Genomic DNA, 17,731 nt, shown 5'->3' with positions numbered 1-17,731 from the left:
TGATTTACTCACACATAGTAAAATAAACTTTTGCCCATTCACACCCCACAATGTAAATATGTTTGTGGATTCTCACACACACCTTCTAAATTGTCTGTCCATTCAAGTACACTTATGTGAACTTTCATCTGTGTATTCGCATACACACAATAAAAAAACACGCTTTTCTATTCTCAAACACACACACATAAAATAAACGTATCCCGATTCACGCCACAAAATTCAAACAATTCTGTCGATTCACACATAATAATACACTATACTCACGCAATGTTGATGTCTGTCCAACTATATGCCAAAGAATATGAAATTAGTGCGCCTTTTGGAGACTCGGAAGTCCATTCTCATACACACATAATGTAAACACAATTCCAATAACTCACATACTCATTCAATATTTTTAAATGCACTGTATGATATTGCCGATCCATTCACATACACAAGCTCCAAAAACGCTTTTCTGTCCATCCATTCTGTAATTAAAACATTTGTTTGTACCTGGATGGAAATGTTTTGTCAATTCATACGTAAACATTTTTGTTCATTCGCATTCTATATTGTCTGTCTAAATGTACGTACATACGATAAAAACTTTTTTTTCTATTTTCAGACCCAACCCTTTTGATGGTCCATTCACACATGTGTAGGTTTGTATGTCAATTTGCAGACAAAATGTAAAACTCACATGATATAAACATAAGTTGATTCACTCACATATAATGTCGGTCCATTCACATACATGTGCTGCAAAAAAAAACGTATTTCCATTCACACTGTAATTAGAACATCGGTCTTACCTGGATGCAAATGTTTTGTTGATTCATACGTAAACATTTATGTTTGTCCGCATTCGGTTTGTCGATTCTCACACACACATTCTAAATTGTAAACGTTCCAGTTCATTCACATAATGTAAACATCAATATGATCATTAATTAACACACGTGATATGAATTTGTCCGCCCATTCGCATGTTGTCAACATCAATATGATCATTCTTATACAAACGTGTCATAAACATGCCAGTCCATTCACATAATGTAAACGTCAATATGATCATTCTTATACAAACGTGTCATAAACATGCCAGTCCATTCACATAATGTAAACGTCAATATGATCATTCTTATACAAACGTGTCATAAACATGCCAGTCCATTCACATAATGTAAACATCAATATGATCATTCACATACACACGTGATGTAAATGTGTCAGTCCATTCACATAATGTAAACATCAATATGACCATTCACATACATAACTTATGTAAACTTGTCAGTCCATTCACATAATGTAAATATCAATATGATCATTCATACCTGTATACACAAATAATGTAAACATGTCAGTCCATTCACACATTGTAAACATCAATATGATCATTCATATGCACTTGTACGGTGGATGTGTCAATCCATTCACATAATGTAAACATCAATATGCACACATGATATCAATTTGTCAGTCCATTCACATAATGTAAACATCAATATGATCATTCATATACACATGTGGTGTACACGTGCCAGTTAATTCACATAATGTAAACATGGATATGCTCATTCATATACACAAATAATGTAAACATGTCAGTCCATTCACATAATGTAAACATCAATATGCACACATGATATCAATTTGTCAGTCCATTCACATAATGTAAACATCAATATGATCATTCATATACACACGTAATGTACATGTGCCAGTTCATTCACATAATGTAAACATGGATATGCTCATTCATATACACAAATAATGTAAACATGTCAGTCCATTCACATAATGTAAATATCTATATGGTCATTCATGTACATAGGCGATGTAAACGTGTTAGTCCATTCACATAAGGTAAACATCAATATGATCATCCATATACACACGCAATGTAAATGCGCCAGTCCATTCACATAATGTAAACTTCTATATGATCATTCATATGCACACATAAGGTAAATGTGTCAATCCATTCACATGATGTAAACATCAATATGATCATTCATATACACACACAATGTGAACGTGCCAGTCCATTCACATAATGCAAACATCAATATGATCATTCATATACACACATGATGTGATGTAAACGTGTCAGTCCATTCACATAAGGTAAACAACAATATGATCATTCATATACAAATAAATGTAAATGTGCCAGTCCTTTCGCACATTGTAAACAACAATATGATCATTCATATACACTCCTAGGGTAAATGTGTCAATCCATTCACATAGTGTTAATGTCAACATGATTATTTATTTACACACACGTGATGTAAACTTGTCAGTCCATTCACATAATGTAAAGATCAATATGATCATTCATATACACATGCTATGTAAACGTGTCAGTCCATTCAAATAATGTAAACTTCAATATGATAAATTATATGCACACATAAGATAAATGTGTCAATCCAATCACATAATGTAAATAGTCATATGATCATTCATATGCAGACATGATGTAAACGTGCCAGTCCATTCACACAATGTCGACGTCATTACGATCCTCCTAATACCCACTACTGAACATAATGTATGCGTCCCAGTCCATTCACATAATGCAAATATCAATATGATCATCCACATACACACGTGATGTAAACGTGTCAGTCTATTCACATAATGTTAACAACAATATGATCATTCATATACACACGTGATGTGAACATGTCAGTCCATTCAAATAATGTAAACTTCAATATGATAAATTATATGCACACATAAGATAAATGTGTCAATCCAATCACATAATGTAAATAGTAATATGATCATTCATATGCAGACATGATGTAAACGTGCCAGTCCATTCACACAATGTCGACGTCATTACGATCCTCCTAATAGCCACTACTGAACATAATGTATACGTCCCAATCCATTCACATAATGCAAATATCAATATGATCATCCACATACACACGTGATGTAAACGTGTCAGTCTATTCACATAATGTTAACAACAATATGATCATTCATATACACACGTGATGTGAACATGTCAGTCCATTCACATAAAGTAAATATCAATATGATCATTCATATACACAAATAATGTAAATTGGTCAGTCCATTCGCACATTGTAAACAACAATACGATTATTCATATACACTCGTAAGGTAAATTTGTCCATCCATTCATATAATGTAAATTTCAATATGATAATTTATATACACACGTGATGTAAACTTGTCGGTCCATTCACATAATGCAAACATCACTATGATAATTCATTTACACAAATAATGTAAACATGTCAGTCCATTCACACAATGTCGACGTCATTACGATCCTCCTACTACCCACATAATGTAAACGTGCCAGTCCATTACCAATATAAATACCAATAATACCAAATACCAATATGATCATACATAGACACACATAAAGTAAATGTGTCAATCCATTCACACAGTGTAATTATCAATATCATCATTCACATACACACAGGATGTAAACGTGTCAGTCCATTCACATAATGTAAACTTCAATATGATCATTCATAAACACATATAGGTTAATTGTGTCAATCCATTCACATAAGGTAAACATCAACATGATCATTCATATGCACACATGATGTAAACGTGCCAGTCCATTCACACAATGTCGACGTCATTACGATCCTGCTACTACCCACATAATGTAAACGTGCCTGTCCATTCACATAATGCAAACATCAATATGTTCATTCATATACACACATGATGTGAACGTGTCAGTCCTTTCACATAAGGTAAACATTAATATGATCATTCATATACACAAATAATGTAAATGTGTCAGTCCATTCGCACATTGTAAACAACAATATGATCATTCATATACACAAATAATGTAAATGTGTCAGTCCATTCACACATTGTGAACAACAATATGATCATTCATATACACTTGTAAGGTAAATGTGTCAATCCATTCACATAGTGTAAATGTCAATATGATAATTTATACACACAAGCGATGTAAACTTGCCAGTCCATTCACACAATGTCGACGTCATTACGATCCTCCTACTACCCACATAATGTAAACGTGCCAGTCCATTCACATAATGCAAACATCAATATGATCATTCATATACACACGTGATGTGAACGTGTCAGTCCTTCCACATAAGGTAAACATCAACATGATCATTCATATACACAAATAATGTAAATGTGTCAGTCCATTCGCACATTGTAAACAACAATATGATCATTCATATACACAAATAATGTAAATGTGTCAGTCCATTCACACATTGTGAACAACAATATGATCATTCATATACACTTGTAAGGTAAATGTGTCAATCCATTCACATAGTGTAAATGTCAATATGATAATTTATACACACAAGCGATGTAAACTTGCCAGTCCATTCACACAATGCCGACGTCATTACGATCCTCCATACACACGCATCATGCAAAGGTGCCAGTCCCTTCACACAGCACCACTGTGGTAGTCATAGTTTAGGGTAGTTTGGGCACTGTATTATGAGAAGTATGTCGTTCTCAACCCAAAGCAGCGTGATGGCCTCATCGCTGAGGGTCTTCCTTTTGGCAATCGGTCTAATTGTCAGCGAGGCCCCTCCCTCTCCTGTCACACATTCCTCAGCCCGCCAGAATGCTATTTTCTGGCCCGTTTCACTGCCATTGTGCCACATTGGCCATGCAGTGTCCCCACAGGGAGGATTGTTCACGCACTGCTGCTATGAAAGGAGAAGGCCTTCTGCAGCAATATAATTTACAGCCAGCCCCTTTCACGCCGCACTTGAAAACTCGCAATAGCTCGGCCTTTACTGCCATTCACATGCTAATCACCTTCATTTTTCTTTTTTTTTCTTCTTTTAAACAGCATTTTTTACGTTATGTCTGTCCCCCAGGGAGGCCTTGGCAGGTTTGCACAAAACCACCGTCAGGAGAGTAAAGAGACAGATAAACACTTGTGAACTAAGAATACGACATAAACACGTGTGTACACATCAACTTAATAAACAATTTTTAAATTTGTTTTTATTATGAAGACAAGGTAAAACATACTCTCAATGATGATGAGCAATGACGTCACACTGCAACGACAACAAAGTCATGCCAACACGCCACAGATATACTCTGCAAAAGTGCCCTCTAGTGGCTAAAATTGGTAACTGCAACTTTAAAAAACAAAATACATCCGTCAAACATGTTTCCATGGAGACAATTAATCCTATTTAATAATAAATAGGATTAATTGTTTTTCTCTCACACCCACTACTGAAACACTGTCATACACATGACTGAAACACTCTCATTCACACTACTGAAACACTCTCATACACACTACTGAAACACTCTTCTACACACTACTGAAATGCTCTCACGTAAACAACTGAAATGTTTTTCTCTCACACCCACTATGGAAATACTGTCATACACACTACTGAAACACTGTCCTAAACACTACTGAAACACTCTCATACACGCTACTGAAACACTGTCATAAACACTACTGAAACACTGTCATACACACGACTGAAACACTCTCATTCACACTACTGAAACACTCTCATACACACTACTGAAACACTCTTCTACACACTACTGAAATGCTCTCACGTAAACAACTGAAATGTTTTTCTCTCACACCCACTATGGAAATACTGTCATACACACTACTGAAACACTCTCATACATACGACTGAACCACTCTCACACACACTACTGAAACACTGTCATACACATGACTGAAACACTCTCATTCACACTACTGAAACACTCTCATACACACTACTGAAACACTCTTCTACACACTACTGAAATGCTCTCACGTAAACAACTGAAATGTTTTTCTCTCACACCCACTATGGAAATACTGTCATACACACTACTGAAACACTGTCATAAACACTACTGAAACACTCTCATACACGCTACTGAAACACTGTCATAAACACTACTGAAACACTGTCATACACACTACTGAAACACTGTCATACACACTACTGAAACACTCTCATACATACGACTGAACCACTCTCACACACACTACTGAAACACTGTCATACACATGACTGAAACACTCTCATTCACACTACTGAAACACTCTCATACACACTACTGAAACACTCTTCTACACACTACTGAAATGCTCTCACGTAAACAACTGAAATGTTTTTCTCTCACACCCACTATGGAAATACTGTCATACACACTACTGAAACACTCTCATACATACGACTGAACCACTCTCATACACGCTACTGAAACACTGTCATAAACACTACTGAAACACTCTCATACACATGACTGAAACACTCTCATACACACTACTGAAAAACTCTCACACCTACTACTGAAACACTTTTATACACACAACTGAAATGCTCTCACATAAACAACTGAAATGTTTATCTCTCACACTAACTACTGAAACACTGTTATACACTTTTGCGTTCCAATATATTGGCCTTTTTTCCCTTCAAGATTACAACATCAAGGAGAGAATATAAATGGTGCCCTGGCATGGAAAAACATTCTGATTATGTTTATTGTTTTAAATGTTTTATCCGTGTCTTTTATTTCAACAGTAACACCAATAATTTTGTATTTATTTTTTTTCTATCGAGGAATTAAACAAATAAATATGTAAGAAATTGCTATGAAAGGGTAAAAGGTAAAATAAGCTTCTTACTCCTTCTATTGGCCACTGTATGCATGTTTTAAAATAATTAAAACCATAATTTTTTTGCATTTCCATACAATGTAAATATCATTTATTTGCTGAGATTATTTCTTATTTTGATCACAGGTTTAACTTAGTATAAAAAAGTGTAAGAATAATGTAGAATAATTGAAATATTAATATTATTATTACTATTATTATTATCTCGTATTTCTAATAATGTAATTAAAAAATATATATATTGTCCACAGCAATGTCATGATTTTTGTCTAATATTCTAACATGTGTTAATGGATTTTACCTAAAATAATAGGTTTTGCCATAATCTGTTGGTGGTGAACCCCAAGATGCAGAGATGGCAGGCGTATCGCAGGTAAACATGACTTTAATGTCAAAAAGGAAATGCGGGAAAAACACGAACCAGGAAACAGGAAACAGGATACAAGGAAACCAATCATCGAGCCCTGACTGGAGGGCAAGGCAGGCATAAAAAGCAGCCAGCTGCCATTAAGTAACAGGTGAGGGGAAACAGCAGTCAGGGAGCCAAGCAGGAAATGGAGCCAAAATAAGAGCGCTGACAGGAAATAAACACCAACCAAGGAAACACAACCTGATGTGAATGTGACAAACCGTCACAGATTATTCAATAATGTGATTATTTTCATGAACATATGTAATATATTTTGATCTGTTTAACATAAAAATATCAGCTCATCTTTTGTATTAATGTATTTTTAAATTTTCTATTAATTGTTATACGTTTCACTTTTTAAACATACTAAAATGATTAATTTACACTAAAATAGTGAATCAACTATATATGTATCTCGCTTTTCTTTTAGTTGACGTAAAACAAAAATAAAAATCATTGTTTAAGGGTCCTGGATAATTTAAGTGAAATAACTCTTTATAAACACTGTTTTGAGAAAGGTAGCAACCTCATTAGGATAATAAAAACCATACATTATTTAAAAAAAGCTAAAACATGATGAAAAACACAACAATAATTATGAGGGTCCATAAGGGACATTATTTAAAATGACCTCTTACATACACTACTGAAACGCTCTCACATTAACAACTGGAATGATTTTCTCTCACACACACTACTGAAACACTCTCATACACACTACTGACAAACATACACACTACTGACACACTCTTATACACACTACTAAAACAATCTTGTACACACTACTGAAATGCTCTCACAAACAACAGAAATGTTTTTCCTCTCACACACACTACTGAAACACTCATACACACGACTGACACACTCATTACAAACTACTGAAATACTCTCACTACATACTCCTGAAACACTCTTATACACACTATTGAAACAATCTTGTACACACTACTGAAATGCTCTCACAAACAACAGAAATGTTTTTTCTCTCACACACACTACTGAAACACTCTTATACACACTACTGAAATGCTCAAACATAAACAACTGACATTTTTATTTCTCACAAACACTACTGAAACACTCATATACACACTGCTGAAACACTCTCATACACACTACTGAAACACTCTTATACACACTACTGAAATGCTCTCACATAAACAACTGAAATTTTTATTTCTCACACACACTACTGAAACACTCTCATACACATTACTGAAACACTCTTATACACACTACTGAAATGCTCTCACATAAACTGAAATGTTTTTTCTTACACCCTCTACTGAAAAACTCTTATACACACTACTGAAACACTCTCATACACACTACTGAAAAAATCTTATACACACTACTGAAATGCTCTCACATAAACAACTTAAATGTTTTTTTCTCACACACTACTGAAATGCTCTCACATAAACAACTGAAATGTTTTTCTCTCACACACACTAATGAAACACTCTCATACACACTACTGAGACACTGTCATACACACTACTAAAACACTGTCATACACACTACTAAAACACTCTCATACACACAACTGAAACACTCTTATACACAATATTGAAACAATCTTATACACACTACTGAAATTCTCTTACATAAACAACTGAAATGTTTTTCTCTCTCACTCACTACTGAAACACTCTCATAAACACTACTGAAACACTCTCACACCTACTACTGAAACACTCTTATACACTCTACTGAAATGCTCTCACATAAACAACTGAAATGTTTTTCTCTCACGCCCACTACTGAAACACTGTCATACACACTACTTAAACATTCTCATACACACTGCTGAAACACTCTCATAGACACGACTGAAACACTCTCATAAACACTACTGAAACACTCTCATACACACTACTGAAACACTCTCATACACACGACTGAAACACTCTCATACACACTACTGACACACTCTCATACACACTACTGAAACACTCCTGAACACACACTACTGAAATGCTCTCACGTAAACAACTGAAATGTTTTTCTCCCTCACACACTACTGAAACACTCTCATACACATGACTGAAACACTCTCATACACACTACTGACACACTCTCATACACACTACTGAAACACTCCTCTACACACTACTGAAATGCTCTCACGTAAACAACTGAAATGTTTTTCTCTCACACCCACAACGGAAGTACTGTCATACACACTACTGAGACACTCTCATACACACAACTGAAACACTCTCATACACACGACTGAAACACTCCTCTACATGTTACTGAAACAGTCAGACACACTACTGAAATGCTCTCACATAAACAACTGAAAGGTTTTTCTCCCTCACACACTACTGAAACACTCTCATACACACGACTGAAACACTCTCATACACACTACTGAAACACTCTTATACACACTACTAAAATGCTCCCCCATAAACATCTCAAATGTTTTTTCTCTCAGACACACTACTGAATACTATGTGTATTATTTCCTAATCACACAGCTTACTTGCATTGAAGAGCCCCCAAAAAACATCGAAATGATCACACCAAACGAAAACGTTATCTTAAAAATATTTTTTTTTTATTGCAGTTTAAACCCCTTCTCAACCACAAAAAACCCTCACATATTAAGACAGAAATGACACACATTTATAAGATTTTTATGACCCCCACAACTGGCAGCCACTTCCTGAATAAACCACCTGCACAGGATGACGACAATAATTGTTACATCTGGTAGTCATGGTAACCGTTATTGTTAGTAAACACACACACACGTACAGCTTATGGCTTCACTTCCCCATGTATTACTATGATTATGTAAGAGTAGTATTACAGTAGTAGCCATGTTGGAAAAAAAAAACGACTTATTGCTACTTTTTCTTCTACTGCTCTTCTATCACACGACAAGAAGCAAAGTGACGGACAAAAGCATCGAGAGACGTCGCAAATGCCCCGACGCTTTCGTCCGCTCCGACACAACGACGGACAACGACAACGTTTCGCATTGAAAACACGCACTAATTTACACGGCGAAACTTAAAGCGGGCAGGCCTCGGCACCACCGGCGCACGCACAAAAAAAAACCCCACGAAGGAGCGGTTCACCGAGACGTCACGTCAACACGGGCTGAACGACAGCAATCCATCGATACGAAAACGGCACCACTAGGACACGGCGGTTGCGGGGCGTGAGGGGTTAAAGGTGACGGGCCCCCTCCCCGAACATTAACGACATAAATAACGCCACACGGATATCGGACACGCTTTTTTTACAGCAACATTTTTGGCCTCTAACGCCTTACAGCAGCTTTTTCTTTTCATATTTACATACCGTAAACGCTCCGGTTAATGCCTCGAGTCCAGTGGTTCTCAAACTCATTAGCGCCGGCTTAGTGGCTCCCTGGAGCCTTTTTTTAAAAAAAGTATGAAAATGGAAAAGATGATGGAAAAAAAATATATATATATATTTTAATATTGTTTTTGAAACCTTCCTAACTGTTAAAAATCCCACTGTTTACATCAGGGGTCACCAACGCGGTGCCCGCGGGCACTAGGTAGCCCGTAAGGACCAGATGAGTCGCCCGCTGGCCTGTTCTAATAATAGCTCAAATAGCAGCTGCGGAGAGGGGGAGCCGACGGTCCGACAGAGAGGCAGGGCACGCTGGAGCCCGGCCCAAGATGGCGGCGAGGAGACGGGGATTGCGAGCGAGTGGCGGATCGCACATCTGTACACGATTAACGTATCTCCTCTCGCTGTATAAAAGGGGAGAAGGAGGAGAGAACGGGGCTGGTGGAGACAATGGAGACAAGAAGAGGCGGACTGAAGGACGTGCTGCTGAAAAGCAGACGGCGGAGCGAGTAGCAGAGGGAGACGGGCGACACAGCGGAAAAGCTACCCGACCGCAGACAAGCTTGTGTGGGAAAATAAAGCAAGTCAAACCTGCTCGAAGTCATGTCCTTCCTTGGTGGTCCATGGAACCCGCAAGACGACAACGTGAGTCCGTCACAGCAGCACTTACCAGTGAGCTGCCTCAATTTTTCAAATTTTATTTATGTACTAGCAAGCTGGTCTCGCTTTGCTCGACATTTTTAATTCCAAGAGAGACAAAACTCAAGTATAATTTGAAAATCCAGGAACATATTTTGAAGACTTGGTCTTCACTTGTTTAAATAATTAAAAAACATATTTTTTTACTATGCTTCTTATAACTTTCAGAAAGAAAATTTTAGAGGAAAAATACAACCTTGAAAATGATTTTAGGATTTTTAAACTCTTTTACCTTTTTACATTTTAAATTCCTTCCTCTTCTCTCCTGACAATTTAAATCAATGTTCAAGTAAATTTATTTTTTTTATTGTAAAGAATTATAAATACATTTTAATTTATTTTTTTCATTTTAGCTTCTGTTTTTTCGACGAGAAAGGTTGGTGACCCCTGGTTTACATTAAACACGCTTCACTGATGAGAGGCTTCGGCGAGCTGTTTTGTCCTACTAATTTCGGCGGTCCTTAAACGCACCGTTGTTTGTTTACATCTAGCTGCCACAGAAAGACGTGTTTTATTCCACTCTTTTGTTTTTGTCTCATTTTGACCAACAAAACGTTTCGTGCTGTGCATGAATGCACAAAGGTGAGCTATGTTGATGTTATTGACCTGTGTGGAGTGCTAATCAGGCACGTTTGGTCAGTGCATGACTGCAAGCTAATCGATGCTAACACGCTACTTCGGTTAGCCGTATGTGTTTTACTAATGTTTTGCAATTTTACAAAAATGTGTAGAATAAATATTACATTTCAACATTTCTATCAACAGAGATTTGCATCAGCCTACGAAACATAGTCATTTTGATAGTTAATAGCTAATATAGACACTTACATAATGTGTAGCCTGCATTATAAGACGTATATAAAGCTTTTAATTATTATTATTATTTTATTTTTGGTCCAATATGGCTCTTTCAACATTTTGGGTTGGCGACCTCTTATCTAGAGATACGCCAAAGAATTACTTGATGGAAGTACAGTGTTTTATTTTCCTACATCCAATCACAGTTTTGCTGTTCAAACTGTGTGTAATGTTACAGTGGCCGAAAAATAATAAATATACGTGTTAAAGGCCTACTGAAATGAGATGTTCTTATTTAAACGGAGATAGCAGGTCCATTCTATGTGTCATACTTGATCATTTCGCGATATTGCCATATTTTTGCTGAAAGGATTTAGTAGAGAACATCCACGATAAAGTTTGCAACTTTTGCTCGCTAATAAAAAAGCCTTGCCTTTACCGTAAGTAGCAGACGATGTGCGCGTGACGTCACGGGTTGTAGAGCTCCTCACATCCTCACATTGTTTACAATCGTAGCCACCAGCAGCTAAAGCGATTCGGACCGAAAAGCGACAATTTCCCCATTCATTTCAGCAAAGATGAAAGATTCGTGGATGAGGATATTGAGAGTGAATGACTAGAAAAAAAAGTAAAAAAAAAATAAATTAAAATGAATTCAATTGCAGCGGGAGCGATTCAGATGTTATCAGACACATTTACTAGGATAATTATGGAAAATCTCTTTTCTGCCTATTGTGTTGCTAGTGTTTTAGTGAGATTATATAGTACCTGAAAGTCGGAGGGGTGTGGCCACGGGTGTAGTGACCGCCAGTGTCTCCGTAGGAGGAGGTAATAGTCAGCAGGACGCAGCCTCCGCTCATAACCACGGTAAGAGCCAACTTATTATCACAATTTTCTCACCGAAACCTGCCGGTTGACATGTGGTCGGGATCCATGTTCGCTTGACCGCTCTGTTCCATAGTAAAGCTTCACCTTCGGGAATTTTAAACAAGGAAACACTGCCATCTTTCTACTTTGACGTCTCCATTATTAACTGAACAAATTGCAAAAGATTCAGCAACACAGATGTCCAGAATACTGTGTAATTATGCGATTAAAGCAGATTACTTATAGCTTGGATCGGGCTGGAAAATAATGTCCGCTACAACCCGAGACGTCAAACGCACGCGTCATCATACCACGACGTTTTCAACCGGACACTTCGCGGGAAATTTAAAATTGCAATTTAGTAAACGAAAAAGACCGTATTGGCATGTGTTGCAATGTTAATATTTCATCATTGATATATAAACTATCAGACCGCGTGGTCGGTAGTAGTGGGTTTCAGTAGGCCTTTAAATAAAACCTCTGCATTGTTTTTAATGAATATGTAGGCCTACCACGCTACTGGATTCCGATGCTGGTCATTATGGTGGTACTTGGAGAGCCGAGTGTTTTCTGAGGTGGAAAAAAGTTTGAGAACCACTGATCTAGGTCATGAAAATAGTCTACTAAAGCAAAAAGCATTAAGGGCTGCGGCTGTAGGCGGCCTCCTGATTATTGAAGAACTCCACAATATGGCATTATTGGCATTATCTTCCTCTGCATGCGCTATTAATGCGGAGAGGGAAGTTTGTTCCTTGACGCAGTTACAGCCTTGGTTGACTTTTCGCCCTCCTTGTGTTTGTAGTGTGATGATAATAATGATAATAATAACAATAAATGATAATAATCAGAGCGTTTACAATATTTCATTAAGACAGCTGTCCCAGTTTGGGAGCACGAACACAAACTGCACACAAAGAGCACACTTCCTGCTTGCAAAGATAGTGTAATGCTGCAAGATGCTCTTAATGTGCAGAATATTTATTGCACACAGTAAAGTCCAAAAAGAGGCCTGTTATTATTAAAAAAAAAAAAAAGGTTTGAGTAAACGATAAAAAGAAACGGTAAGCGTTTGTTAAAAGCAGCCACTGATGTCTTATCAGAGAGGCGGGACTTATTTGATGGACAGTGACCATTACTTTCAACGCAACAAGAAAAAGTCTGGTTTTATTGTCTTTTATTTGTTATTATTGCTACCCAAATGATTTACTTCAGCATTTTGAGATGTTGTTGAAATGTAAAATGCACGATAATTAAAATGTATTATTAATAAATTCACATGTTAGCTACTCTACCACAAACAAGCTCGCCGCTAATGTTAGTTAGCTATCATTTCGGCCATTTTCCGAAAATGTTAAAGTTTTTTTTTTCTCTCGATCTAAGCAGAAAATATAGTCTCGTTGTGGTTTGTTTTCATGGTAACGACATCCCTGTCAATATTACCGTGTAAAGCGCGGCCGGATAAACCAAAGATACTCATTAGCGTGCCAAAAAAAAAAGTCGGAATTTGTTCTTGTACCGTTTAAGTACTCTAGCGGGCATTTACCCAATGCACGTCAAACTCTAAACGTCGACAAAGGCGAAAGTTTTCGATAAGATCTGCGAGGTAAAGTAGTTTGTTCGTACATATGAAGTGTGTCATCGGCTACTAGTGGCCAGCTATGGGCATTACAACGTTTTTTGTACGTCTGTTTTAGTGCCACTTGTTAAAAAAATACAAAACAAAAAAAATGTTTTTAGTAGATTGTGTCATGGCACAAAAAAAACTGTTTGTGTCGGATTGTAACTTGATTGAAAACATTGTATGTAAACACGAAACGCAAAATGTCTCCTTTGCGGTTGTAAAACAAAACAAAAAATGTCGTCATTGTCAAATTATTTCTTCCGTATTTTTCGGCGCTGTAGTAAATACAAAACACCCAAATTGTCACGGACTAGTTGTTTTGTTGGAAACATAAAACTGTTTTGTGATAACTTGGCCAAAATAACTCAGGAAAGTACATTAGGAAGGGGATTCATATGGCCCTGTTCGTCACGGTTTACCTGACACGTGAAACGTGAAGAATTTTAGGGTGTGCACTATTCCTTTAGGCCGTAGAGCAGGGGTGTCCAAAGTGCGGCCCGGGGGCCATTTGCGGCCCGCAGGTCATTTTTAACGGCCCCGAGGTACATTTTAAAAATACAATTGAAAAAACATAAAAAGTGATATAAAAGAGCAAACAGGTGAACTGTAACGAGAAAATGTTGCAATGCTTTAATAACACAAAGCTGCCATGCAGGCTGTTTCTTTCTTTAAAAAAATAATAATGAATCAAAATCAATGTCATTTTGAAGTATTGACTTATTCAAAGCTTCAATTACGTCACCTTAAATATTCCACTTTGAGATATTTTTCTGGGAAAATGTTGCATATTTTGTGTTTTGCCATATAAAAAAACTGAGCTGTTTATTTTAAAGAAGGGCCTAAAACAAACAAACAAAACATAACCAACAATAAAACCTAAAATTGATGGATATATCTGAAGTTGATCTCGAGATTATTGTGGTAAAAGTAAACAATAAAAAAAAAAAAAGTATAATTTATTTTTTAACACTTTAATGAGTAGGACACTTTTAGATCCCCAAATATTTTAGTGTGATTTGTTTTTAAGTGTCATTGTTAAAAAAAACAACAATGAATCAAAATCCAAAATTAAGGCTCAAATAATTATATAATCCCAAATATTCCACCTAAAAAAGTTATTGGGTGAAAATATTGCATATTTTATGTTTTTTCCATTTTTTTTCCGAAAGTTGATCGAGAGATTTAAAACTTGAATAATAATGAAAAGAATAATACTGAATAATGACACATTTTAACATTTTTTTACCAAAACCCTTTGGAGTCCCCGGGATCATAACTTAGTGGATGCTTAAATGTATATTTTTTTATACATATATTGTATTGGTTTTTAAAATAAAAAATATGAAAATGGCCCCCGCTTGCTTTGATTTTTCAGTGTGCGGCCCTGAGTGGAAAAAGTTTGGACACCCCTGCCGTAGAGTGTATAATATTTAAAAATGGGCTTTGTGGTAATTCCAACTTTGACCACAGTTGCTATGTAGCGTGGCCCTTTCCGTCATTTTCAGCAGACTGCATTGCAAAACGATCAACCCAGGAATGGGGCGGTATGAATCCCTTCCCTACTGTAAATGAGCCAAACGTGCTACTTCCTCCTTCCCTTCCAGAAGCTCCGCCCCTCCGGATGCCGTCACTCATCGTCACGACATCACATGAGGCTGCAGTTCTCCGTCTGCTTTTTCAGGTCTTCCAGCGTGGCCTGGGCCTTGTCCTTCAGCTGGTCCATGTCCACGTTCTGCAGGTTGGACAGCTGTCCCAGCACCGACTGCTTGTGTGCCTCCTCCTGGCCGTCCTCGGCGATCATCTTGGCCAGCTCGGTGGGCAGCACCACGTCGTCGCCCGCCTGCTGGATCTGTGTCTCGTCCAGTTCGTTCTAAATAATAGGTACACACACATCGTTGAATAGCCTGTTTTTACGATGTTTTTTGTCCGCTGAACACAGGTCACATTTTTCTCGGATCGTGTTCAAAGCTGGTGTTTTCGGAGCAATACTATAGATTTCGACATGGGCCAACAATGATACTTTTAGCTTTGATTTTAAAGGAGTTATGACATTTTTATTTAATGAAAAGACACTGTATTAAGTACAGCAGCTGGTGTCCAAAGTACTGCCAAATTTTTTTGTTTGTTTCTTTTTGTTTGATTTGCTTTGCTTCTAAAATACAACTAAACAAGAAAATTACATAAGAACCCCAAAACAAATGCAATAAGGCGAGAAAAACTTAAAATGTTGATACTAATAACACTAATAATTAATATATTTTGTCACCCGTGAACACAAAATTGAGAATTGAGACACAGGTTTTATATATATATATATATATATATATATATATATATATATATATATATATATATATATATACATATGTGTATATATACATATATATACATATGTGTATATATACATATATATGTGTATATATACATATATATGTGTATATATATATATACATATATATAATATTCATATGTGTATATATACACATATATATATACATATATGTGTGTATATATATATATATATATATATATATACACACACACATATATATGTATATATATGTGTATACATACACATATGTATATATATGTATATATATATTTATATATATATATACACATATATACTGTATGTATATATGTGTATATATACACATATGTATATATATGTATGTATACACATATGTATATATACATATATATATATATATATATATATATATATATATATATATATATATATACACATATGTATATATATATGTAGATATATGTATACATATCGACATGGGCCAACAATGATACCTTTAGCTTTGATATATATATATATATATATATATATATATATATATATATATATATATATATATATATATATATATATATGTATATGTATACATATGTATACATATACACATATGTATACATATCGACATGGGCCAACAAGGATACCTTTAGCTTTGATATATATATATCGTTGGTAATTGACGCATTCTGTTAGCATGCTAACTTTTTTAGCTAATTTTACATGTGTATACTTCTTGGTCATATGACTTGGTACTTGACGCATTCTAACTGTTACCATGCTAACGTTAGCATTTAATTTCCCATGCTAACGTTTCATTTAATCTTCAACCAAGCTAACAAACGTATTTCATAAACATCACAGACAATTTAGTCTTTCGCTAATATAACATACATATTTTGGTCTTCAACCAAGCTAACTCATGTATTCTGTAAACATCAGACTCTTTGGTCTTCTGCTAACCTGTCCGTCGTTTTTTAGTCGCAAACCATGCTGAAACACATAGTACATAAAACATCAAAGAATATTTAG

General features: G+C 36.0%; 1 protein-coding gene across 1 annotated transcript in view; it reads right to left on the bottom strand.

Moving 5' to 3' along the window:
* Positions 1-10,859: 10,859 nt before the first annotated feature.
* cplx3b (complexin 3b) overlaps positions 10,860-17,731 on the bottom strand; it is a 28,676-nt gene continuing 21,804 nt past the window's right edge. The window contains exon 3 of the mRNA XM_061876517.1: positions 10,860-16,264. Coding sequence (XP_061732501.1) covers positions 16,040-16,264 — 225 coding nt within the window. The 3' untranslated portion in view covers positions 10,860-16,039. The remainder of the gene's footprint in view (positions 16,265-17,731) is intronic.

This window comes from Nerophis ophidion, linkage group LG02 (genome assembly GCF_033978795.1).
Source record: "Nerophis ophidion isolate RoL-2023_Sa linkage group LG02, RoL_Noph_v1.0, whole genome shotgun sequence".
NCBI lineage: Eukaryota > Metazoa > Chordata > Actinopteri > Syngnathiformes > Syngnathidae > Nerophis > Nerophis ophidion.
The sequence above is the reverse complement of the archived record's forward strand: the minus strand, read 5'-3'. Positions and strand labels throughout refer to the sequence as shown.